At 51.5% G+C, this 25271-nt stretch overlaps 2 protein-coding genes across 7 annotated transcripts in view; both read left to right on the forward strand.

Moving 5' to 3' along the window:
* NCAPD2 (non-SMC condensin I complex subunit D2) overlaps nucleotides 1-18361 on the forward strand; it is a 29289-nt gene extending 10928 nt beyond the window's left edge. For 2 of the 6 annotated variants that reach the window (XM_017883332.1, XM_017883334.1), the window contains 23 exons: nucleotides 339-536; nucleotides 875-1009; nucleotides 1106-1193; nucleotides 1607-1787; nucleotides 6818-6942; nucleotides 7948-8187; nucleotides 8976-9150; nucleotides 9408-9492; nucleotides 11739-11872; nucleotides 12226-12358; nucleotides 12445-12529; nucleotides 12606-12773; nucleotides 13044-13216; nucleotides 13927-14038; nucleotides 14118-14241; nucleotides 14323-14478; nucleotides 14836-15013; nucleotides 15102-15196; nucleotides 15654-15734; nucleotides 15915-16098; nucleotides 17121-17247; nucleotides 17351-17506; nucleotides 17733-18361. In XM_017883332.1, coding sequence (XP_017738821.1) covers nucleotides 339-536; nucleotides 875-1009; nucleotides 1106-1193; nucleotides 1607-1787; nucleotides 6818-6942; nucleotides 7948-8187; nucleotides 8976-9150; nucleotides 9408-9492; nucleotides 11739-11872; nucleotides 12226-12358; nucleotides 12445-12529; nucleotides 12606-12773; nucleotides 13044-13216; nucleotides 13927-14038; nucleotides 14118-14241; nucleotides 14323-14478; nucleotides 14836-15013; nucleotides 15102-15196; nucleotides 15654-15734; nucleotides 15915-16098; nucleotides 17121-17247; nucleotides 17351-17506; nucleotides 17733-17818 — 3219 coding nt within the window. In that variant the 3' untranslated portion in view covers nucleotides 17819-18361. Of the gene's footprint in view, nucleotides 1-338; nucleotides 537-874; nucleotides 1010-1105; nucleotides 1194-1606; nucleotides 1788-6817; nucleotides 6943-7947; nucleotides 8188-8975; nucleotides 9151-9407; nucleotides 9493-11738; nucleotides 11873-12225; nucleotides 12359-12444; nucleotides 12530-12605; nucleotides 12774-13043; nucleotides 13217-13926; nucleotides 14039-14117; nucleotides 14242-14322; nucleotides 14479-14835; nucleotides 15014-15101; nucleotides 15197-15653; nucleotides 15791-15914; nucleotides 16099-16966; nucleotides 17248-17350; nucleotides 17507-17732 lie in introns of those variants that run through there. The other 4 variants (XR_001887541.1, XM_017883333.1, XR_001887539.1 and 1 more) reach the window with 4 other exon arrangements.
* Nucleotides 18362-20876: 2515 nt separating this feature from the next.
* Nucleotides 20877-24802, forward strand: GAPDH (glyceraldehyde-3-phosphate dehydrogenase). The gene is given in 11 exon segments (XM_017883344.1): nucleotides 20877-20943; nucleotides 21236-21281; nucleotides 22941-23040; nucleotides 23122-23228; nucleotides 23351-23441; nucleotides 23532-23647; nucleotides 23734-23815; nucleotides 24020-24239; nucleotides 24242-24298; nucleotides 24301-24430; nucleotides 24536-24802. Coding segments are annotated over 10 exon segments (1002 nt in total). The 5' UTR covers nucleotides 20877-20943; nucleotides 21236-21252; the 3' UTR covers nucleotides 24606-24802.
* Nucleotides 24803-25271: the final 469 nt, after the last annotated feature.

A 25271-nucleotide genomic window follows, 5' to 3' on the forward strand; every position in this document is an offset into this window, starting at 1 on the left:
AAAAATTAAAATAAATAAATAAGTAAATAAATAACAAAGGCTTTGAGACCTCAGCTGAAAAGTAGTAAAAAACGCTTTTCAAATGTGCGCTGGTGAGTGGATGTGATTTTTTTATTTAGCTACTACCATGCTTTCCTGTGTGAGCCCTATGAGGAAAAATTGGTTTTGGCCCTTGTTTGTTCTAGCATTCTCTGAGCAACAAGTCCTCTTCGGGATTCAGCTTTTTCCTGTGACCTTGGGAGTGAATACCTAGGCAGTTAATCGAAAAAGTTATGGCCAAGCACAAGCAAGCTTCGCCTTGACTAAAGGTTTTACCCCTTTGTGCTGCTCTCTCTTAGAATTACGTGATGCGTAATGCTGTGCTCGCAGCCATGGCAGAGATGGTGCTGCAGGTTCTCAATGGCGATCAACTGGAAGCAGCAGCCCGAGACACCAGGGACCAATTCCTGGATACTTTACAAGCCCATGGCCATGATGTCAACTCCTTTGTGCGGAGCCGTGTTTTGCAGCTCTTCACCCGAATTGTCCAGCAGAAGGTAAGCAACCTTCTATGTGGCAAAGACATATGGTACCTCTCTATATAGCAGTGTAAAGAGGAGTCTAGTGTTGAAGATAAATATCTGCCCCAAAAAGTCTAGATTCACATTTTTATTATCAGTAGTAAAAGTCTTCCTCTACCAAGGACAAGGATATCTGGCTCCCTTTAAGAACTCTAATGTGTCTTACCGCTACAAGGAGTACTCCTAATTTATATTCTGTAGAAAAGTAATTTAGAGTGAGTGGGTAGCTCAGTTTAGAGTATTCTTAAAGATCATCTTGAACAAAATGGATGATGTGGGACTTGAGCAGATTCTTCTCTTCCTACCCTACACAGGCTCTCCCCTTGACACGTTTCCAGGCAGTGGTGGCTTTAGCTGTGGGACGTCTGGCAGACAAGTCAGTGCTAGTATGTAAAAATGCCATCCAGCTGCTGGCCAGTTTTCTAGCCAATAATCCTTTTTCCTGCAAGGTAAGTAGACTTGGTCCACCAAAAGAGAAGGAATTAAATGGAAACAGGTATGAAAGTATGTCATTTACTGACCCTGCTATTCATTTTACCTGATAGCTTAGTGATACTGACCTTGCCGGACCACTGCAGAAGGAGACCCAGAAATTACAAGAGATGAGGGCCCAGAGGCGAACTGCAGCAGCTTGTAAGTAGTTACTGCCTTGGAGTCCCAACCCCAGACAGGCTTCTCCTTGCAATGGAGGAGCACGACTCCAATGTGGCTGGGCGTGGTAGCTCAGGCCTGTAATCCCAGCACTTTGGGAGGCCGAGGCGGGCGGATCACAAGGTCAGGAGATCGAGCCCATCCTGGCTAACACGGTGAAACCCCATCTCTACTAAAAATCCAAAAAAGTAGCCGGGCGTGGTGGCGGGCACCTGTAGTCCCAGCTACTCGGGAGGCCGAGGCAGGAGAATGGTGTGAACCCGGGAGGCGGAGCTTGCAGTGAGCCGAGATGGCGCCGCTGCACACCAGCCTGGGCGAGAGTGCGAGACTCCCTCTCAAAAAAAAATAAAAATAAAAACCTCCAATGAAAGAGACTGAGTGACACTCTAATTTAGCTGCGGTGCTGGACCCAGAGGAGGAGTGGGAAGCCATGCTGCCAGAGTTGAAGTCTACCCTGCAGCAGCTTCTACAGCTTCCCCAGGGAGAGGAGGAGATTCCTGAGCAAATTGCCAATACAGAGACGACTGAAGAGGTGAAAGGACGCATCCATCAACTGCTTGCCAAAGCTAGTTACAAGTAGGCAAAAGAATGGGATATTCTTCATGATCTGTTTATGTTTAGAGTTAACTTTTGAGAAACTTACATGTTTCTTTTAAATGAACTGCACTCAGATATGCTGCCGCCAGATGATGGTAGATGTTTTCATGTAGTAATGGTCTGACTATAGGCATAGTCCACAATTAAGCATGTGTTTCTACTTTATAAATGTTTAAAGAAACGACTGAAACAATTAAATGTTAACAATATTGTAATTGAACATTAGTCCTCCTTCAATTGAAGAAGAGCACCTATAAATAAGTTCTAGTTGCATGATCTTGAATAAGTTGCTTAACTTTCTGGGCCTCAGTTTCATTATCTATAAAATAAGAAATTGATTAGATCTTATGATCTCTAAGGACTTTCTAATTCTAAATTTCATGAGCTAATAATATCAAACATGCTTAATACTACCTTAATCTTCAAACCTAGTATGAATCCTCATCTTAGAGAAAAGATTTCTCCTAGTGTTTTTGTGACTCTAGAACTTAACAACAAAAGCCTTTATAGCCGTCAACAAGTTGTTTTCTTTTCTTTCTTTTTTTTTGAAATGGAGTCTCACTCACTTTGTTGCCCAGGCTAGAGTACAGTGACATGATCTTGGTTCACTGCAACCTCTGCCTCCCAGGTTCAAGCAATTCTCGTGCCTCAGCCTCCCAAGTGGCGCGCGCCACCACACCTGGCTTATTTTTTTTATTTTTAGTGGAGACAGGGTTTCACCATGTTGGCCAGGCTGGCCTTGAACTCCTGACCTCAGGTGATCCACCCGTCTCAGCCTCCCAAAGTGCCGTGATTACAGGCGTGAGGCACTGCACTCAGCTGCCAACAAGTATTCTTAAACCTCAGCCACAAGTTACTTGGTATTTATTTACTTATTACCTAATTGGGCTGTTTTTAAAAGGCTGGAGAGTGGCTTGTTTGCCCTATGAGTCCCTTACGTTTCTTTAGTGTCTCTCTTTTTTATTTTGCTAAAGCAAAAATAGAGACTATAGTTTTATAAGTGCATGTTCCCACCAAGCATTCTAGTATTTTCTCCTGTCAATTAGAAGAGGATTGTTTGTTTTTGAGACAGAATCTTACTGTTGCCCAGGCTCGAGTACAGTAGCGCAATCACAGCTCACTGCAGCCTCTCACTATAGCCTCAACCTGCTGGGGCTCAAGCAATCTCCCACTTAGCCTCCTGAGTAGCCTGGCTAATTTATATATATATACACACACACACACATTTTTTTTTTTTTAATTTTTTTTTTTTTTTAGACCGAGTTTCATTCTTGTTGCCCAGGCTGGAGTGTAATGGCGCGATCTCAGCTCACCGCAACCTCCACCCCCCTGAGTTAAAGCGATCCTCCTGCCTCAGCCTCCCAAGTAGCTGGGATTACAGGCATGCACAACCACACCTGGCTAATTTTGTATTTTTAGTAGAGACGGGGTTTCTCTATGTTGGTCAGGCTGGTCTCGAACTCCCCACCTCAGGTGATCTGCCTGCCTCGGCCTCCCAAAGTGCTGGGATTACAGGCATGAACCACCGTGCCCGGCTAATTTTTAAATTTTTGGTAGAGATGGGGTTTTGCCAAGTTGTGCAGGCTGGTCTCGAACTCCTGGGCCCAAACAATCCGCCTGCCTCGGCCTCCTGAAGTGTCAGGATTACAGGCATGAGCCCCCCGGCCCAGCCTGAAGAAGGTTTCTTCTCATGTTAAAGATTTTGTCCTTCCTTCAGAAATCCTCAGCAGTAAATGCTGGAGCTTAAGTTCTTAATAACTAAGTTTTTTGCCTCACAACCAGCAGCTTTTCCTCTCTGCTTTTATATTGTCTGCCTTAAGTTTGTATAACGTTTTATGGCTTCTTTACACAATTTTGGAGGTAGCTGATATTATCAGATTGTCTTTCCCATTTTGCAGATAAGGAGAAACAGAGATCAAGTTAGATAACTTGACCGTCACAAACAGCTAAGTAAATAGCAGAGCTGGCCCCAAGTATTCAGATTACAAATCCAGAGTTGTATGGCTTCCAGTTACAAATTTAAACAGTCCAGGCCCGGTGGCTCATGCCTGTAATCCCAGCACTTTGGGAGGCCAAGGCGGGCGGATCACAAGGTCCGGAGATCGAGACCATCCTGCCCAACATGGTGAAACCTCATCTCTACTAAAAATACAATAATTAGCTGGGCGTGGTGGTGGGCGCCTGTAATCCCAGCTACTCAGGAGGCTGAGGCAGGAAAATCGTGTGAACTCAGGAGGTGGAGGTTGCAGTGAGCCGAGATCAATGCATTGCACTCCAGCCTGGGTCACAGGGCAAGACTCCATCTCAAAAAATAATAATAATAAAATAAATAAATAAATAAACATACATTGGTACAAAACTTGCTTTTTCTTTTTTCTTTTCTTTTTTTTTTAATGGAGTCAGGGCCTCACTGTGTTGCCCAGGCTGAACTTGAACTTCTGGGTTGATGTGATCCTCCTACATTAGCCTCCCAAGTACTAACTGGGACTATAGGTGCGTGCCACCACACTTGGCTTAGAACAAAACTTTTGATTTTTTTTTTTTTTGAGACAAGGTTTCACTCTGTCACCTAGGTTGGAGAGCAGTGGCACAATCAGAGCTCATTGCAGCCTCCACCTCCCAGGCTCATGTGTTCCTCCCGCCTCAGCCTCCCGGGTAGCTAGGACTATAGGTGTGCGCCACAATGCCTGGCTAAGTTTTTTGTATTTGTTTTTTTTTTTTTCGGTAGAGATGGGGTTTTGCCATGTTTCCCAGGCTGGTCTCGAACTCCTGGACTCAAGGGATATACCCACCTCGGCCTCTCAAAGTGCTGGGATTACAAGCGTGAGCCACCATGCCTGACTTAAATGATTTTTAAGTTTTTGTTAAAAGCGGAAATGTATTTTAAAAAATAAGCGATTCTCCTACCTCAGCCTCTCAAGTAGCTGGGATTACAGGTACACACCACCATGCCTGGCTTTTGCCAGCCTGGGCAACATGGCAAGAAGATGACATGTAGATAAGCAGTCAAACATGTATTCTTTTTTCCCCCTTTTACATGACTGATAGAATTCTATACCCACTGATCTACCATCTTGTTTTTTTCACTTAACTATGTGTCTCAGTGGTTTTTAAAAATATTTATGGCTGGGCACAGTGGCTCATGCCTGTAATCCCAGCTACCTGGGAGGCTGAGGCAGGAGAATTGCTTGAACCCAGGAGGCAGAGGTTGCAGTGAGCCGAGATTGCTCCACTACACTCCACCCTGGGTGACAGAGCAAGACTCCGTCTCAAAGAAAAAAAAAAGAAATTTATAGATGGCCGGGTGCAGTGGCTCACACTTGTAATCCCAGCACTTTGGGAGCCCAAGCCTGGTGGATCTCTTGAGGCCAGGAGTTTGAGGCCAGCCTGGCCAACATGGCGAAACCCCATCTCTACTAAAATTACAAAATTGGCCAGGTGTGGTGGCACATACCTGTAATCCTAGCTATTTGGGGAGCTGAGGCATGAGAATCACTTGAACCTAGGAAGCAGAGGTTATAGTGAGCCAAGATCATGCCACTACACTTCAGCCTGGGTGACAGAACAATACTCTGTCTCTAAAAAAAAAAATATATGGCCAGGCGCAGTGNTTGCTCCACTACACTCCACCCTGGGTGACAGAGCAAGACTCCGTCTCAAAGAAAAAAAAAAGAAATTTATAGATGGCCGGGTGCAGTGGCTCACACTTGTAATCCCAGCACTTTGGGAGCCCAAGCCTGGTGGATCTCTTGAGGCCAGGAGTTTGAGGCCAGCCTGGCCAACATGGCGAAACCCCATCTCTACTAAAATTACAAAAATTGGCCAGGTGTGGTGGCACATACCTGTAATCCTAGCTATTTGGGGAGCTGAGGCATGAGAATCACTTGAACCTAGGAAGCAGAGGTTATAGTGAGCCAAGATCATGCCACTACACTTCAGCCTGGGTGACAGAACAATACTCTGTCTCTAAAAAAAAAAAATATATATATATATATATATATATATAGACATTTATACATAGTTTCCCACTCTCATCTTTTTTTGAGAGAGAGAGAGTGTCTCACTCTGTTGCCCATGCTGGAGTACAGTGGTATGATCACAACTCACTGCAGCTTTGATCTCCCAGGCTCCAGTGATCCTCCCACCTCAGCTCCCTCGAGTAGCTGAGCCCACAAGCACACACCATCACACCCGGCTAACTTTTTTCACTTGTTGTATACATGGGTCTTCCTGTGCTGCCCAGACTGATCTCGAACTCCTGGGCTCACATGTCCCCATTATTTATTTATTTGTTTATTTATTTTTTTTTGAGACGGAGTCTTGCTCTGTCGCCCGGGCTGGAGTGCAGTGGTCGGATCTCAGCTCACTGCAAGCTCCGCCTCCGGGGTTTGCGCCATTCTCCTGCCTCAGCCTCCGGAGTAGCTGGGACTACAGGTGCCTGCCACCTCGCCCGGCTAGTTTTTTGTCTTTTTAGTAGAGACGGGGTTTCACCGTGTTAGCCAGGATGGTCTCGATCTCCTGACCTCGTGATCCGCCCGTCTCGGCCTCCCAAAGTGCTGGGATTACAGGCTTGAGCCACTGCGCCCGGCCATCCCCATTATTTTTTATGACTACATAGAATCTGACTGTCTGGATGTGCCTGAATTAACTAATTATTGAAAGTTGATTGTTTCTAAACTTAGGAAAAGTTTGAAACAGGTGTTGGGAGTAGGTTTATGATTTAAAACGTTACAAAGCCTTATTGGAGTTTTTTGAAGACTGTAGTAATGCCTTGTAGCTTCAGAAATAAGAAAAATGTTTGCAGATGAGCAGTCGGGGCAAAAAATAGGAAAAGTGTTTTGAGCCCTACCCCTTAGCAGGTGCTGTCACAACTTTTTAAGCATGTTAAGTGCTCCTTTTCTCTGGGCAGTAGGTCCAGGACTTGATGGAATCGTGAGGTAAGCTCTCTTACGAAAGGCTGCAGTGACATTCTTCTGGGTGCTGACAGGCTGGTGTTTGTGTTCTTTCAGGCAGGCCATCAGTCTCACTCGAGAAGCCATAGGCCACTTCCAGGAGTCCGAACCCTTCAGTCATGTAGACCCAGAGGAGTCAGAGGAGACCAGGCTCTTGAATATCTTAGGACTTATCTTCAAAGGTAATCATTTTCCTTCTTCAGTCAATAAATAACACATGTCAACTAGTATTTACTGAGCATTTACTGTATGCCATCATTGGCCTGGTTAACAGAACCTGGTGCTGAAGAGCCCAGAGATGAATTGGCATTGCCTTTGCTCTGGAATGGAAGCAGCCCACGGGCCTAAGATTGATAGTCACAGGGTGACTGTCCAGACCATAGAGGACTTTAGGTATAGTTTTTGAGAAATTAAGATATTTTAGAGTAAGTTCGAATTTCATATCTTCACATTGTGAAAAGAGATATCCAGGGCCAGATGTAGTGGCTTATGCCTGTAATCCTAGCACTTGGGGAGGGCAAGGCAGGAGGATTGCTTGAGCCCAGGAGTTCAAAATCAGCCTGAGCAACATGACAAAATCCCCATCTCTATAAGAGATACCAAAAAAAATTAGCCAGGTGTGATGGCATACACCTGTAGTCCCAGCTGCTCAGGAGGCTGAAGTGAGAGAATCACCTGAGCCCAGGGAAGTTGAGGCTGCAGTGAGCGGTGACCATGCCACTGCACAGCCTGGGCAACAGAGTGAGACCCCATCTCAAAAGAAAAAAAGAAGGAAAATAAATAAGTAGGCCAGGCGCCGTGGCTCACGCCTGTAATCCCAGCACTTTGGGAGGCCGAGGTGGGCAGATCACAAGGTCAGGAGATCGAGACCATCCTGGCTAACACGGTGAAACCCCGTCTCTACTAAAAAGACAAAAAAGATTAGCCAGGCGTGGTGGTGGGCGCCTGTAGTCCCAGCTACTCGGGAGGCTGAGGCAGGAGAATGGCATGAACCTGGGAGGCGGAGCTTGCAGTGAGCCGAGATCGTGCCGCTGCACTCCAGCCTGGGTGACAGAGCGAGACTCTGTCTCAAAAATAATAATAATAAAATAATAAATAAGTCAATATCCAGGAATGTTGACAGCTATTGGAGTCCCCTGTATCCCCTTGAACGAAAGAAACCATCCTGTACTTCTCTAACTCCTTAGGCCCAGCAGCTTCCACACAAGAAAAGAATCCCCAGGAGTCTGTAGGAAACATGGTCACAGGACAGACTGTCTGTAAAAATAAGCCCAGTGTGTTGGAGCCTGAGGAGTCCAGGGGAAGTGATGAACTGGTGAAGCAGGAGATGCTGGTGCAGTATCTGCAGGATGCCTACAGCTTCTCCCGGAAGATTACAGCGGCCATTGGCATTACCAGCAAGATGATGTATGAAAACACAACTACAGGTATGCCAGAGTCCCTTTCTGTAAGGACAGCCTTGAGGTTCTTTTGGATTTTAAAATTTTTTAAATTTTTATTAATAATAGATACGGGACCTTCCTTTGTTGCCCAGGCTGGTCTCCAACTCCTGGGCTCAGGCAATTCTTCTGCATCAGCCTGCCAAAGTGCTGGTATTACAGGTGTGAGCCACTGCACCCGGCCATGGATCTTGGAGTTCTTGTCTATATTTTATTGATACATCTATCTCCTCCTTTAAAAGGCAGGGGTTCTCGGTTGGGCGCGATCGCTTATGCCTGTAATCCCAACACATTGGGAGGCCAGAGCAGGAGGACAGGTTGAGGCCAGGCGTTCGAGAGCAGCCTGGCAACATTGCAAGACCCCATTTCTACAAAGAAACAAAAATTAGCTGGGCTTGATGGCACACACTTGTAGTTCCAGGTACTCGGAAGCCTGGGCAGGAGGACTGCTTGAGCCCAGGAGTTTGAGGCTATAGTGAGCTGTGGTCATGCCACTGCACTCTAGCCAGAGCAACAGAATAAGAACCTGTGTCTTAAAAAAAGAAAAAAAAAAGGCAGGGGTTCTTTATTTCTATTTGCTTCCTCTAGACACTTACAGCTTATACATTTTAATGCATATAGTCTTTCATGAGAAGGCATTACAGGAGGAGTCGACATTCTCAGGGAAAATGAGGAAGGCCTCCATTTGCATCTTGCTACATTCAGAAAGGTTCTGTCTTTAGGTATTGAGGGGGTTTTGTGAAGTAGATGGGTGACATTTGTACATGTTCTCTCAGTGGTGCAGGAGGTGATTGAATTCTTTGTGATGGTCTTCCAATTTGGGGTACCCCAGGCCCTGTTTGGGGTGCGCCGTATGCTGCCTCTCATCTGGTCTAAGGAGCCTGGTGTCCGGGAAGCTGTGCTTCATGCCTTCCGCCAACTCTACCTCAACCCCAAAGGGGACTCTGCCAGGTATATGGGGTACTTTTGCCTTTGCTGACTTTTCCAAGGTCAGCTTCTCACAGGACTTTCCTTGTCTCCTAAAGGAAGAGGTGCATTTCTCCCAAGGAGTTCCAGATCCATAGGCAGTCCATCATAATGGGGTTTAGGGTGGGGCTCGGTTTCCAGGGAGAGCAGTTATTTAACACTGGTGGGATAGCCCTAATCACTGTTGGCCAAGTTCAGCTTCCCAATCTTATAATGACCGCTGATCTCTGCTGTTCCCACAGAGCCAAGGCCCAGGCTTTGATTCAGAATCTCTCTCTGCTGCTAGTGGATGCCTCGGTTGGGACCATTCAGTGTCTTGAGGAAATTGTAAGGCTTCCTGCTTTCTCTTTCTTTATTCATTCAACAAGTATTTTTGGGGTTTTTTGTTTTTTGTTTTGAGATGGAGTCTTACCCTGTTGCCCAGGCTGGAGTGCAGTGGTGCAATCTCGGCTCACTGCAACCTCTGCCTCCCAGTTTCAAGCGATTCTCCTGCCTCAGCCTCCTGAGTAGCTGAGATTACAGGCATGTGCCACCATGCCCGGTTAATTTTTTGTGGCTTTAGTAGAGACAGGATTTCACCATGTTGGCCGGACTGGTCTTGAACCCGTGACCTCATGATCCACCCGCCTCAACCTCCCAAAGTGCTGGGATTACAGGTGTGAGCCAGCGCGCCTGGCAACAAGTATTATTGAGTTATTACTATGTATTTAGCAATTTACTTAGCCCCAGAAAGAAGTATAAGACTATTTGCTTTCATGTTCCCAACTTTAAAGGAACCAACAGTCTAGTTAGTAGTCAAAAACCACAGAACATTTTTAGAACAATGCAGTAGGTAGATAATAAAGTGCCAGAATAAGTCGTATAGGTAATGGTTGTCACAGCAATAACACAACAACATCACTTATATGGTATTTCATATATGACAGGCACTCACATGTTACAGTAACTTGTTTAATCCTCATGACAGCCCAGTGAGGTAGTATTACCTGCATTTTACAATGAGAAATCTGAGGCATAGAGAAGTTACTGAACTTGGCTGGTTAAAGTTAGTTAGTGGCAAAGTTTGAGATTCAAACTCGGGCAGTAAGAGCTCTAGAAAACATACTCTTAACTTCTGTGTTCTACTGAGGGGTACAGAGTAGGAAAGAGAGCGGTTTGGGGTAAGATGGTCAAGGAAGCTTCCTGAAGGTGGTAGGACTTAAGCTGGGTCTCGAAAGATGAGTAGGATTTAGAGAATCAGCAAGGAGGGAGGGCATTTCAAACAGAACCCAAGAAAAAGCACAGTTCACATTGTAGAACAAAGAAGATTGTGTTCTGGTTCAAATTATCTGGAAAAGGCCGGGCGCGGTGGCTCATGCCTGTAATCCCAGCACTTTGGGAGGCCGAGGTGGCAGATTACCTGAGGTCTGAGGTCAGGAGTTCGAGACCAGCCTGACCAGCATGGTGAAACCCCGTCTCTACTAAAAATACAACAAAATTAGCCAGGTGTGGTGGTGGGCACCTGTAGTCCCAGCTACTCGGGAGGCTGAGGCAGGAGAGTCACTTGAATCCAGGAGGTGGAGGTAGCAGTGAGCCGAGATCGCACCACTGCACTCCAGCCTGGGCGACAGGGAGGCTGTCTCAAAAAATAAAAATAAAAATTATCTGGAAGAGGTAAGAAAGTTGTGAATGTAGGTTGGAACTAAACTGTGAAAGTCCCTGAATGACTTCAGGAGTCTAGGACTTTAACTGTGCTATCAGGCAGCCAGCATTTGAGTGAGACCATTCTGCTTTGTAGTGTTTGCACTGTGGGCACAGAGAGTGGAGGTGGCACTGACCTCCAGCTCCCGCTGGGAAGAGTGCTCCTGCCAGCCACATTTTTCTCCTCACTGGGGAAAAGAAAAGAGCCTGGTGGTGGTGATTGGCCACGATGTCATAGGCCAGTTACTGGCAACAGCCCTACAAGAGGCAGGGGAGAGCAGCTGCAAACTGGGGTGCAGCAGAAGTGGTGTGGGGAAGCAGAGGCTGAGACCAACCCATGGGACAGGAAAGCCGGTGGAGGCTGCTGCAGTGGGCAGTAACGAGGGGCTGGACTTGGGGATTGGAGAAATCACGACAGAATGGGCTTAATTGAAGACAAATTTTTAAAGGAAAAGTAGTGACTGATTTGTAAACAAATTAGGTGACTGACATTTTAAGCATATGTAACTGATAGAGTGTTGATACCACTGGCAAAATAAAAAGGCAAGGAAGGATGATGGCTTCCATGTTAGACATGTTGAGTTTGTGATAACGGCAAGAAAACCTGTTAGAAATCTCCAGACTTAGAACTATGGACCACATGGAACTGAAAAGGTCAGTTTGGATATGTCACTTGAATAAAATAGTTTCGCAGTCATGAGAGTACAAACGTAGAGAATGGAAAGAGAAGCGCCTCTCAAACCCCTGCCTTACGTTTTGAGCCTCCTCTTTCTTTTTCCATTCCTAAATACTACTTTTTTCTACTGCGGGTTCTCAATATCATCTTCAGAAAAGCAGACCAAAGATCAAGGAATTGTTAATTTTGGCTTGAGCCCTTTTCCTTTTCTCCTTAGCTCTGTGAGTTTGTGCGGAACGATGAGTTGAAACCAGCAGTGACCCAGCTGCTATGGGAGCGAGCCACTGAGAAGGTCGCCTGCTGTCCTCTGGAGCGCTGTTCCTCTGTCATGCTTCTTGGCATGATGGCACGGTGAGGCTCAAATCCTCAGGCAAAGGGGTGGGAGAGCAAAGGAAGGTTCTGAGAAGGCTCCTTTTCCTTCAGTGACACTGTCACAGTGAGGCCCAGCCGAGCTCTGCTGTGAGTTGTAATGCCACCTAAATGGAAAAGAGAATAGTGAGAGTAGCAGCCCTCTTGCCTAGTAGAAGTAGTGGGATTCAGTAAAGCAACAGGACGCAAGGGGCTGGCCTTGCGCCAGAGCCTCGCTATAGTGTTCCAAGGCTCTAGACACCGCGTGGGCTGCCGGCACCTATCCCTGTTGGTCCTTTCTCCCCCGTTGAGTCCAGTCCATGACTGCCTTTCACTCTGTGACTTCCTTCCCCTAGAGGAAAGCCAGAAATTGTGGGAAGCAATTTAGACACACTGGTGGGCATAGGGCTGGATGAGAAGCTTCCACAGGACTACCCGCTGGCCCAGCAGGTGTGCCATGCCATTGCCAACATCTCTGACAGGAGGAAGGTATGTGGGGGTGGTTCCAAACTAAGGAGAGTGGAGATCCTTGTGTCCACCACGTACACACACCCACGTTGTCTTGTTCTCCACAGCCCTCTCTGGGCAAGCGTCACCCCCCCTTCCGGCTGCCTCAGGAACACAGGTTGTTTGAGCGACTGCGGGAGACGGTCACAAAAGGTGAGCTCTCGGGAAAGGCCTTGGGCAGATTTGGGCCCTTCGTTGCAGTGAACAACTTCTCCCTTCTCCCCTGCAGGCTTTGTCCACCCAGACCCACTGTGGATCCCATTCAAAGAGGTGGCAGTGACCCTCATTTACCAACTGGCAGAGGGCCCCGAAGTGATCTGTGCCCAGATATTGCAGGGCTGTGCAAAACAGGCCCTGGAGAAGCTAGAAGAGAAGAGAACCAGTCAGGAGGACCCGAGTAAGTGGGCAGGGGTTGACCCACTGCGGCAGCCAGCTTCTGTTTTCCCTGCAGGGCCAGGAGCCACTGCCACCACCACTGTCTGCAGCGACCCTTAGTGTACGCTGTCTCGTTTTGTCCAAGTTGAAGTTGGGCCAGTTCCCACCCCCAACTCTGACTTCACTAGTTCGAATAGCATGTGAGCAAGGGGAAGATCAGTAAAAATCAGATTCAGGTTTGATGGGACTTAAAAATGTCTCTTTGCCCGCCTTCCCTCTCCCTCTCCTCTAGAGGAGTCCCCCGCAATGCTCCCCACTTTCCTGTTGATGAACCTGCTGTCCCTGGCTGGGGATGTGGCTCTGCAGCAGCTGGTCCACTTGGAGCAGGCAGTGAGTGGAGAGCTCTGTCGGCGCCGAGTTCTCCGGGAAGAGCAGGAGCACAAGACCAAAGATCCCAAGGAGAAGGTGTGTGAATGTCCTCAGCCCTTCCCAGATTATCTCATTACCTCAGCTCAGAGCTGGGCTGATCCCCTTACGGCAATCTGCTCCTCTGCTATTACATGAAGCGAAGAATTTCTGCGTCTCTGTGGCTACTACCCTAGGAAACGTTCGTGTGAACAATGATGAAACTGTCAGTGATCACCCAGGAAGGAAAGATTCAGGTCAATGCAGAGTGTGGAGTTAGACACCTCAGCATAAGATAGAGGCTTTTTGTCTGAGGCAGGGTTTGTTAGAACACGCACATACCCGCCCGCCTTTTCCATCAGCCTTCATTGCTGGCCTGGCCCGGGATGGGGCCTTGTGTTCTCTCCACTAGAGGCAGTGATGTCTTGCAGACAAATAAGACACAGAGCCTTGCAGCACTGGAGAAAAGTCTGACCTCTGTGACTTTGAACCATTGTCTGGCATGATCCATCTGTTTACCATACATAGGAAACGATGTGTTCCATGAGGAAGAGGTGTAGAAACACACTTTGGCAACTTAAAAACAAATGGGGACCTCATTGTTTCCCTGTTTAATTCAGGAATCCTTTCTCTTTACAGACACATTTGACAATTCTCCAAATGGTTTTGTAGAATTTGCCCTTCCTCACATTGTTCATGCCAAATAAAGTATGGGCTGGAATCAGAAATGATGCCTGCGTGTCCATGATCCCCGCCTTCCTTCCCTTTAGAATACGAGCTCTGAGACCACCATGGAGGAGGAGCTGGGGCTGGCTGGGGCAACAGCAGATGACACAGAGGCAGAACTCATCCGCGGCATCTGCGAGATGGAACTGTTGGATGGTGAGAAAACTTGCTGCACTCGGCAGTTTCTTCCCAATTGAGATAACCTGTCCCAAACCTGCAGTTACTCTTCCAACAGGCAAACAGACACTGGCTGCCTTTGTTCCACTCTTGCTTAAAGTCTGCAACAACCCAGGCCTCTATAGCAACCCAGACCTCTCTGCAGCTGCTTCACTTGCCCTTGGCAAGTTCTGCATGATCAGGTAGGCCGTGGGGTTGGTACCACCTTCTCACGGAAGATGGGGATGAAGTGGCTTCCCTGATGATCCTCTTCTTGCTCCTAGTGCCACTTTCTGTGACTCCCAGCTTCGTCTTCTGTTCACCATGCTGGAAAAGTCTCCACTTCCCATTGTCCGGTCTAACCTCATGGTTGCCACTGGGGATCTGGCCATCCGCTTTCCCAATCTGGTGGACCCCTGGACTCCTCATCTGTATGCGCGGTAAGAGACCCCTCACAACGTGGTGGTAGTTCCCAAGAGCTCTGGAGTCTGTTCAGAGTCAGTGTGAGAATCCCCAGGGCTCTTCCCCTAGGCTTTGGCATCACTGCGAACATCTGCTTGATACTTGATACTTGATCTGTACAGGCCCCTGGCTCAGAGTCACCCCAGTGGGACTGACACTTCCGGTTAGAAGCTTCACCTCTTTTCCCCACTCCAGCTTTCAACTCTAGACAGCTTTCTGACTGCTTCTGGAGTGGCGGAGCATGGGATGATCCATTCCGGCTGAGGGCCTTTTCTACCCGGGTTAGGGTGTAGTCCAGAGGTCTCGGTCCCCATGACCCGCAATTCCATTCCTAGCCTCCGGGACCCTGCTCAGCAAGTGCGGAAAACAGCGGGGCTGGTGATGACCCACCTGATCCTCAAGGATATGGTGAAGGTGAAGGGGCAGGTGAGCGAGATGGCAGTGCTGCTCATCGACCCCGAGCCTCAGATTGCCGCCCTGGCCAAGAACTTCTTCAACGAGCTCTCCCACAAGGTGAGAGGCAGCGAGGCACTGAGGGCTTGCTGCAGAGTGAATATGTCGGTCACCTCATCTCCTTAACACGGCTCTCTCTGTCTTACAGGGCAACGCAATCTATAATCTCCTTCCAGATATCATCAGCCGCCTGTCAGACCCCGAGCTGGGGGTGGAGGAAGAGCCTTTCCACACCATCATGAAGTATTGTTCCCTGGGCCCTGGGGCACATTTTCCACATAGCACAGGCTTAGGAATCAGACACGCCTGTATTTCAATTCCACCTCGGCTACTTTTTAGCTGTACAGCCTTCAGCAATAACTTAGCCTCTTTGTGCCTATTTCCTCTTCCTCTGAGGCTGATGATACTTAACCCTTAGTTCTTGAAAATATTAAGTAAGATCAAGTTCCTAACATGGTGGCAGGATACAGTGGCACTCACTGCTGAGCCGCTGTTCCTGTTAATGTCCATTCCCAGTGGAAATTCCTGAGGTGGGGGTCCTTCTCTGCTGAAGGGGACTCTGCTGAAGGGGAGGGGTGAGGCAGAGGCCCTGGCAGAGAACATCAGGGAAGATGGGGCTGGGGGAGGGTCCAGGGTTGGTCTTGGTGGATGGCAGAGCTGGCCCTGGGCCATCGCACATCCTCATCTCCCCTTCCTGCAGACAGCTCCTCTCCTACATCACCAAGGACAAGCAGACAGAGAGCCTGGTGGAAAAGCTGTGTCAACGGTTCCGCACAGCCCGGTATCTGGCCTCCCTGAGGGTTCTTTGTCCTGAGCAGGGCCCTGCAGGGGAGAAAGGTCCATCCCCCACCCCTTCCCTGCTGGCACCACGGCATCCCTGGGACTGGGAAGGCTGATGGGGAAGGTTGAGCCTTTACTGGCTGGATCTCCCGGTTCCTCACAAAGCCCTTCCTGTCTGCAGAACTGAGCGGCAGCAGCGAGACCTGGCCTACTGTGTGTCACAGCTGCCCCTCACAGAGCGAGGCCTCCGCAAGATGCTTGACAATTTTGACTGTTTTGGAGACAAACTGTCAGATGAGTCCATCTTCAGTGCTTTTCTGTCAGTTGTGGGCAAGCTGCGACGTTGGGCCAAGCCTGAGAGCAAGGTGAGCAGTGCGGGACAGGATCCGGGCTGGCTGAGACATCTGCCGACCCTGGGCAGCCTCCAGCTCTTGCAGTCACGTTCCCGTCCTCCTTATCCCCAGCTTGGTTGCAACCAAATTGCCAGAGTGACCCAAGACCAGATCTTTCTCCAGTTCTTTTTTTTTTTTTTTTTTTTTTTTGAGACGGAGTCTTGCTCTGCCGCCCAGGCTGGAGTGCAGTGGCCGGATCTCAGCTCACTGCAAGCTCCGCCTCCCGGGTTCACGCCATTCTCCTGCCTCAGCCTCCCAAGTAGCTGGGACTACAGGCGCCCGCCTCGTCGCCCGGCTAGTTTTTTGTATTTTTTAGTAGAGACGGGGTTTCACCGTGTTAGCCAGGATGGTCTCGATTTCCTGACCTCGTGATCCGCCCGTCTTGACCTCCCAAAGTGCTGGGATTACAGGCTTGAGCCACCGCGCCCGGCCAGTTCTTTTTTTATTACTCCAAAAACACAACCAAAGCAGCGTCTCATCCAATTCTTGTTTGTTTTAGTTTTTCTTTCTTTTTCAGAGCAGTTTTAGGTTCAAAGCAAAATTGAGCAGAAAGTACAGGGAGTCCCCATCTACCCCTTGCTCCTACACATCACAGCCTTCCCCACCGTCAACATCCTGCACCAGGGAGGTACATTTGTTACGCTGAACCTACATTGACACCTCATCTCCCAAAGTCATGGTTTACACTGGGGTTCACTGTACGTAATGACATGTACCCACCATTGCAGTATCATACAGAAGAGTTTCACTGCCCTACAAATCCCCTGCACTCCACCTATTTATCCCTCTGTCCTCACAACCCCTGGTCTTTTTACTGTTGCCATCGCTTTGTCTTTTCCAGAATGTATCACTGGAACGATCCAGCATGGAGCCTTCTCAGCTTGCCTTCTTCGTAATGTGCATTTAAGGCCCTCCATGTCTTCCATGGCCTTGTTTCTTTTTAATCAGAAGCAACTGTTTTCAGGCCTGCTCTTCATCGCCTTTTCTCCCTCCAGGCTGTAATAGATGAATTTGAGCAGAAGCTTCGGGCCTGTCATACCAGAGGTTTGGATGGAATCGACGAGCTTGAGATTGGCCAAACAGGTAGCCAGAGAGCCCCATCCGCCAAGAAACCCTCCACTGGTGCGTGAGGCAGGCTGTACTGGCGAGACCAGACTGGGCCTTCCCCTCCTGCAGTGGTTTGTCTCTTCTTCTTTTTTAAATCACATTTTCCTGCCTTTTCTAGTTTCTAGGCACCAACCTCTGGCTTCTATAGTCTCAGACAATGACTTTGTCACACCAGAGCCCCGCCGTACTACCCGTCGGCATCCAAACACCCAGCAGCGAGCTTCCAAAAAGAAACCCAAAGTTGTCTTCTCAAGCGATGAGTCCAGTGAGGAAGGTATGATGCTCCCGCCTGTCCCCGGCCCAGAAGGCGCGCAGCTAGGGTGCGGAGGGCTGGTTTCCACAGGACCCGCTGTGGGGGCCTGAGTGTAGATGCTCTGTCCTGTACAGCCTGGATTTTATTTCTGCAGTGTGGTGTGGGATTGTCCCACTTGTTGTCTGATACCTATTTTTCACCATCTTTATGACTCAGCTTTTTCTTATTCCTCTAATTCTTTGCATAGATCTTTCAGCAGAGATGACAGAAGACGAGACACCCAAGAAAACAACCCCCATTCTCAGAGCATCAGCTCGTAAGCGCAGACCCTAGGAAGCACGCTCCTGTCTTCCCTGTGCAGGGGTCTTGTAGGGTGACCTGGAATTCGAATTGTTTCCCTTGTAAAATATTTGTCTGTCTTTAAAAACAAAAAAAACAAAGAACACTGGCCGGGTGCAGTGACTCACGCCTGTAATCCCAGCACTTTGGGACACCGAGGCAGGTGAATCACTTGAGGTCGGGAGTTCGAGCCTGACCAACATGGAGAAACCCTGTCTCTACTAAAAATAAAAAATTAGCCAGGCGTGATAGCAGGCACCTGTAATCCCAGCTACTCGGGAGGGTGAGGCAGGAGAATCGCTTGAACCCGGGAGGCAGAGGTTGCAGTGAGCTGAGATCACCCTACTGCACTCCAGCCTGGGCGACAAGAGTGAAACTCCGTCTCAAAAAAAAAAAAAAAAATACATACACAATCTTTAAAATGCAAGGCCTTTCTCTTAAATTAGCCTAATTGAACTGCATTGAGCTGCTTTCACTTTGGAATATGTTTGCCAATCTCCTTGTTTTCTAATGAATAAATGTTTTTATATACTTTTAGACATTTTTTCCTAAGCTTATCTTTGTTTCCTCTTTCACAATAGCCCAGATTCACGCAGCAGAGAGAGGGTTATCAGTGCAGAGAGAGATGAGTGAGCCCAGAGAACTAGGGCCTGTCCCAGGGTGGCAGATGAGCTTCCTGCCCCGTCACTGCCACCTTTCCCCTCTCCACCTCCGGACCCTGCACAGTGACCAGCCAGCCTCTGGGGAGAATTATGCAGTGCCTTGGCTCCAGATCAGTGCTTCTGAACGGGGGCAATTTTGCCTGCCAGAGGACATTTGACAACACTTGGGGCCTTTTCTGTTGTCACAGCCTGTGGGGGAAGAATGCTACCAGCATTGGTGGGAGGAGGCCAGGGATGTTGCTAAACATCCTACAGTGCACAGGGCAGCCCCTCAACAAAGAATTACACAGCCCAAAATGTCAATAGTGTCACAGTTGAGAAAACCTGCTCTAGACCAAGGGTTGCTCTCCTCTCTGTGCCTCACCCCACCCCCACTCGTGTTCCCTAATCCCATCTCCAAAGGCTGGCAGCAGACTGGGCCAGGCTGGTGGCAGGTCAGGTCATGATCCCCTCCAACTCTGCAGGAGACAAGGTCTGTCTCCCGCATTCCTCACTGTTCCCAGGTCTGCAGGGGGCGCGGGCTATGCTGCAGGCCGGCTGCTCCTGAAGCCTGCCCACCCCTCTCCAGCTCCTCAAGTCTTCTCTGCTGAGTCACCTTAGAACCGGAGGCTGTGAGCTGGCTGTCGTGACCACACTGGTGCCTCGGCTGTCATGACAACAGCACACTACGTCAGTAGTGCTCCCTGGGCACTGAGCTCCCTCTTTGCAGGGAGAAGACAGTAATGAAAAATGACATGATGCAGAGGGGAAGATGGCGCCCCCAAATCACGCTTGGGTGGTGCAGGAGCATGGAGGCGCTCTTAACGCTCTGGATGGGAAAGGGTTAATGGTCCTGGATGCAGGAATAGCTGAGTCAGAGGTGGGGCTTCCTCCGCTCCCCCACTCCACCCTTCCACCATTAAGGACCCTCTTGCCTTGCTCTTGCTACTCTGCTCTGGGTGGTCATTGTGAAAAGCCCGCACCAACCATGCCAATGGCAGCCAGACGAGAACACAGCCGGGTTCTGGGTCCCAGGAGGAAAGGCAATCCCAGAAAGGCAGGGACGAGGACTGGAGTCCTGTGGGTGCCTTTTAAGCAAAGATTATCACCAGGCGGGCTAAACTTAGCAAACGGCTTTTAGCTAGAAGGGCAGGGGGCTGGTGTCAGGTTATGCTGGGCCAGCAAAGAGGCCCAGGATCCCCCTCCCATGCACCTGCTGATGGGCCAAGGCCACCCCACCCCACCCCCTTCCTTACAAGTGTTCACCACGCTCCCATCCCACACTCACAAACCTGGCCCTCTGCCCTCCTACCAGAGAAATGGACACCCTGTGGGAAGGGGCAGGGGGCCTGTTCCCACCATGTGCCCAAGACCTCTTTTCCCACTTTTTCCCTCTTCTTGACTCACCCTGCCCTCAATATCCCCCAGCGAAGCCAGTGAAGGGGAGTCCCTGGCTCCTGGCTCGCCTGCACGTCCCAGGGCGGGGAGGGACTTCCGCCCTCACGTCCCGCTCTTCGCCCCGGGCTGGATGGAGTGAAAGGCACACTGTCTCTCACCCTAGCACAGCCCACGGGTCTCCAGGAGTGACTTTGTGGGAGGCCTCTGGGCCCCCACCAGCCATCCTGTCCTCCGCCTGGGGCCCCAGCCCGGGGAGAGCCGCTGGCGCACACAGGGCCTGGACTGTCTGCCCTAATCATCAGGTCCAGGCTACAGGGCTGCAGGACATCGTGACCTTCCGTGCAAAAACCTCCCCCTCAAGCCGCCTCCCGGGCCTCCTTCCTCTCCAGGCCCCCACTGCCCAGTGCCCAGCCCAGGCCTCGGTCCCAGAGAGGCCAGGAGCCAGGAGATGGGGAGGGGGAAGTGGGGGCTGGGAAGGGCCCACGGGCCCCTCCTAGCCCTTTGCCTCAGCTATTCCGGTGTCACTACCGCAGAGCCTCGAGGAGAAGTTCCCCAACTTTCCCGCCTCTCAGCCTTTGAAAGAAAGGGGAGGGGGCAGGCCGCGTGCAGCCGCCAGACGTGCAGGGCTCCGGCTCCAATTCCCCATCTCAGTCGCTCCCAAAGTCCTGTTTCATCCGTGCGTGTAAGGGCCCCCGTCCCTGACTCCCTAGTCTCCTGCTGCCCACACTCCAGTCCTGGGAACCAGCACCGATCACCTTCCCATCGGGCCAGTCTCAGACCCTTCCCCCCTTCGTCGGGGCCCACACGCTTGATGCGTGCCCAGTTGAACTAGGCGGCTGCGGAAAAAAAAAAAAAAAGAGCAGGGAGAAAGCAGGGCCCGGCTACTCGCGGTTTTACGGGCGCACGTAGCTCAGGCCTCAAGTCCTTGGGCTGGGACTGGCTGAGCCCGGCGGGAGGCGGGGTCAGAGTCACCGCCTGCCGCCGCGCCCCCCGGTTTCTATAAATTGAGCCCGCAGCCTCCCCCTGCGCTCTCTGCTCCTCCTGTTCGAGAGTCAGCCGCATCTTCTTTTGCATCGCCAGGTGAAGACGGGCGGAGTGGAGCCCGGGAGGCTAGGGACGGGCCTGAAGGCCGCAGGGGCGGGCGCGGGCCGGACGGGTTCGCGCCGCTGCGGGGTGGGCGCGGGCGCGAGCTCGAGCTCGAGCTCGGCCCGGGCCGGGCCCGGCCTGGGCGGGCCTCCGCATTGCAAGGCGGGCGAGAGGACGTGATGCGACGCGGGCTGAGCATGGAGGCTGGGGGGGTGGGGGGAGGGGAGGGGAGGCGTGGGTGTCGACCGGGACCACTAGGCGCTCACTGTTCTCTCTCTCCGCGCAGCGCATCCCTGAGACACCATGGGGAAGGTGAAGGTCGGAGTCAACGGGTGAGTTCGTGGGTGGCTGGGGGGCCCTGGGCCGCCCACGAACTGCGTCCACGAGCCTTGCGGGCTCCGGGTCTTTGCTGTCGTATCGGGGTAGGGTAGCTGTGCCCGGCAAGGAGAGCTCAAGGTCAGCGCTCGGACCTGGCGGAGCCCCGCACCCAGGCTGTGGCGCCCGGTGCAGCTCCGCCCTTGCGGCGCCATCTCCCCGGAGCCTTCCTTCCCTAGTCCCCAGGAACAGGAGGTCCCTCCTCCTGCCCGAGATCCTATCCGACCCGGACCCCTAGCTGGGGACGCTTTCTTTCCTTTCGCGCTCTGCGAGGTCACGTGTCGCAGAGGAGCCCCTCCCCCATGGCCTCCGGCACCGCAGGCCGGGGGGTGCTAGTGCGCAGCGGGTGCATCCCCGTCCGGAGGCTGCGCCTGCGGCAGAGCGGCCGCCATGTTGCAACCGGGAAGGAAATGAATGGCCAACGTTAGGAAACCCTGCCGGTGACTAACCCTGCGCCCCTGCCTCGGTGGGTGGAGCCGCGTGCGGCGGGGAAGTCAGGTGGAGCGAGGCTTCCCGGCCCCTGCTCTCAAGTCGGCCCCTGAGCTGCAAGCCCGATTTCCCCTCGGGTGATGCTTTTTCTAGATAATTCTCTGGTAAATCAAAGAAGTGGGTTTATGGCGTCCTCCTGTGTCCCCTCCCTCTAGAGGTGTGGTGGCTGTGGCTTGGTGCCAAGCCGGGGGGAGCTGAGTCACCGGTAGTTGGAAAAGGACATTTCCACCGCAAAATGGCCCCTCTGGCGGTGGCCCCTTCCTGCAGCGGCGGCTCACCTCATGGCCCCCCTCTTTCCCTGCCAGCCTAGCGTTGACCCGACCCCAAAGGCCAGGCTGTAAATGTCACCGGGAGGATTGGGTGTCTGGGAGCCTCGGGAAACCTGCCCTTCTCCCCATTCCGTCTTCCAGAAACCAGATCTCCCACCGCACCCTGGTCTGAGGATAAATATAGCTGCTGACCTTTCTGTAACTGGGGGCCTGGGCTTGGGCTGTCTCCCATCCCTTCTCCCCACACACATACACACACCTGTGCTCATTCCTGATTTCTGGAAAAGAGCTAGGAAAGGACAGGAAGCTTGCAAATTAAAGCCCTGGGACTAGGGGGTTAAAAAACAACTCCCCCCGCCCCGGCCCCGGCCCAATCTCTGTCCCTTTCGTAGGAGGGACTTAGAGAAGGGGTGGGCTTGCCCTGTCCAATTAATTTCTGACCTTTACTCCTGCCCTTTGAGTTTGGTGATGCTGAGTGTCCAAGTCTTCTTAAACGGTGCAGTTTGAAGCTGAGCCAGGCAGCAGCAAGCATTCCTGGGGTGGCATAGTAGGGTGCTGAATGCCACGTGCAAAGCTTGTGCCTAGACTGGGGGTGGCAGTGCCCCACATGGCCGCTTCTCCTGGAAAGGGCTTCCTATGACTGGGGGTGTTAGGCAGCAGTGGAGCCTTCAGTTGCAGCCATGCCGTAAAGCCAGGCCAGCCTGGCAGGGGAGCTTAAGGGAGATACAGTTCGACCTCTTGGGCCCTCCTGGGGGTAAGGAGATGCTGCATTCGCCCTCTTCATGGGGAGGTGTCCTAGGGCAGCTCCCATACTGTGGAGAAGCCTCCCCTCCTCATGCCTTCTTCCTTGTCTCTTAGATTTGGTCGTATTGGGCGCCTGGTCACCAGGGCTGCTTTTAACTCTGGTAAAGTGGATGTTGTTGCCATCAATGACCCCTTCATTGATCTCAACTACATGGTGAGTGCTGCCCCAAAGCTGGTGTGGGATGAGCCACCTGGCTGCCAGGCAGTCCCTTCACGCCCTCGCGTATTCCCGCAGGTTTACATGTTCCAGTACGATTCCACCCACGGCAAGTTCCATGGCACCGTGAAGGCTGAGAACGGGAAGCTTGTCATCAATGGAAGCCCCATCACCATCTTCCAGGAGTGAGTGGAAGGCAGTGGGAGAAATGTGCTGTGGGGGGCAGCTAGGGTGGTGTGGCTCCCCTGGGTACATGGTAACCTCGTGTCCCTCAGTATGTCCTATCCCTGTCTCTCCCACCCCACAGGCGAGATCCCTCCAAAATCAAGTGGGGCGATGCTGGCGCTGAGTACGTCGTGGAGTCCACTGGCGTCTTCACCACCACGGAGAAGGCTGGGGTGAGTGCAGGAGGGCCTGCGGTAGGGGAAGCTGGCTGGGCCCTGCAGAGGCAGAACCCGGGTTTATAACTGTCTACTTCTCTGCTGTAGGCTCATTTGCAGGGGGGAGCCAAAAGAGTCATCATCTCCGCCCCCTCTGCGGACGCCCCCATGTTCGTCATGGGTGTGAACCATGAGAAGTACGACAACAGCCTCAAGATCGTCAGGTGAGGAAGGCAGGGCCGGGGGAGAAGCGGCCAGCCTGGCCCCTGTGGACGCGCTCCCCTGACTTGCGCCCCCCCTTTGTTTGCAGCAACGCCTCCTGCACCACCAACTGCTTAGCACCCCTGGCCAAGGTCATCCATGACAACTTTGGTATCGTGGAAGGACTCATGGTATGAGAGCTGAGGAATGGGACTGAGGCTCCTGCCTTTCTCATCCAGGACTGGCTCCTCCTCCCTGCCAGGGCTGCATGCAACCCTGGGGGTTGGGGGTTCTGGGGACTGGCTCTCCCATAATTTCTTTTCAAGGTAGGGAGGGAGGTAGAGGGGTGGTGATGTGGGGAGCACTCTGCAGGGCCTCACTCCCTCCTTTTCCAGACCACAGTCCATGCCATCACTGCCACCCAGAAGACTGTGGATGGCCCCTCCGGGAAACTGTGGCGTGATGGCCGCGGTGCTCTCCAGAACATCATCCCTGCCTCTACTGGCGCTGCCAAGGCTGTGGGCAAGGTCATCCCTGAGCTGAACGGGAAGCTCACTGGCATGGCCTTCCGTGTCCCCACTGCCAACGTGTCAGTGGTGGACCTGACCTGCCGTCTGGAAAACCTGCCAAATATGATGACATCAAGAAGGTGGTGAAGCAGGCGTCGGAGGGCCCCTCAAGGGCATCCTGGGCTACACTGAGCACCAGGTGGTCTCCTCCGACTTCAACAGCGACACCCACTCTTCCACCTTCGACGCTGGGGCTGGCATTGCCCTCAACGACCACTTCGTCAAGCTCATTTCCTGGTATGTGGCTGGGGCCAGAGACAGGCTCTTAAAAAGTGGTGCAGAGTCTGGCGCCCTCTGGTGACTGGCTCAGAAAAAGGGCCCTAACGACTCTTCATCTTCTAGGTATGACAACGAATTTGGCTACAGCAACAGGGTGGTGGACCTCATGGCCCACATGGCCTCCAAGGAGTAAGACCCCTGGACCACCAGCCCCAGCGAGAGCACAAGAGGAAGAGAGAGGCCCTCACTGCTGGGGAGTCCCTGCCACACTCAGTCCCCGCCACACTGAATCTCCCCTCACAGTTTCCATGTAGACCCCTTGAAGAGGGGAGGGGCCTAGGGAGCCCCACTTTGTCGTGTACCATCAATAAAATCCCCTGTGCTCAGCCAGTTCTTTGTCCTGTCTTATCCTAGGGTCTAGGGCAGAGGGAAGGGAAGCTGGGCTGTGTCAAGGTGAGACATTCTTGCTGGGAGGGACCTGGTACGTTCCCCTCAGATGGAGGGTAGGGCCTCCAAACAGCCTTGCTTACCATTTGCTTCTGCTCAGACTGAGTGCTACAGAAAGCTAGCACCACTACTTCAGAGAACAAGGCCTTTTCCTGTCCTTGCTCTAGTCCTAGGCTATCTGCTGTTGGCCAAACGTGGAAGAAGCTATTCTAGGGGCAGCCCCAGGGAGGGTGACTGGTGGAGGAAGTCGGGGTTCACGCTGGGCTGGTGACTGGTTCGTAGACCTCAGCCTGGAGCTGAGCTGCAGCGGGTAATTCCAGCTTGGCCTCCCCAGCTGTGAGGTCTTGAGCAAGGACTCTTGCTTGCTGTGCCCGCCTGTCTTATCTGAGGACGTCACTGTGGCCAGCCCCTA

Source organism: Rhinopithecus bieti, unplaced genomic scaffold, assembly GCF_001698545.2.
Source record: "Rhinopithecus bieti isolate Rb0 unplaced genomic scaffold, ASM169854v2 scaffold_13342, whole genome shotgun sequence".
NCBI lineage: Eukaryota > Metazoa > Chordata > Mammalia > Primates > Cercopithecidae > Rhinopithecus > Rhinopithecus bieti.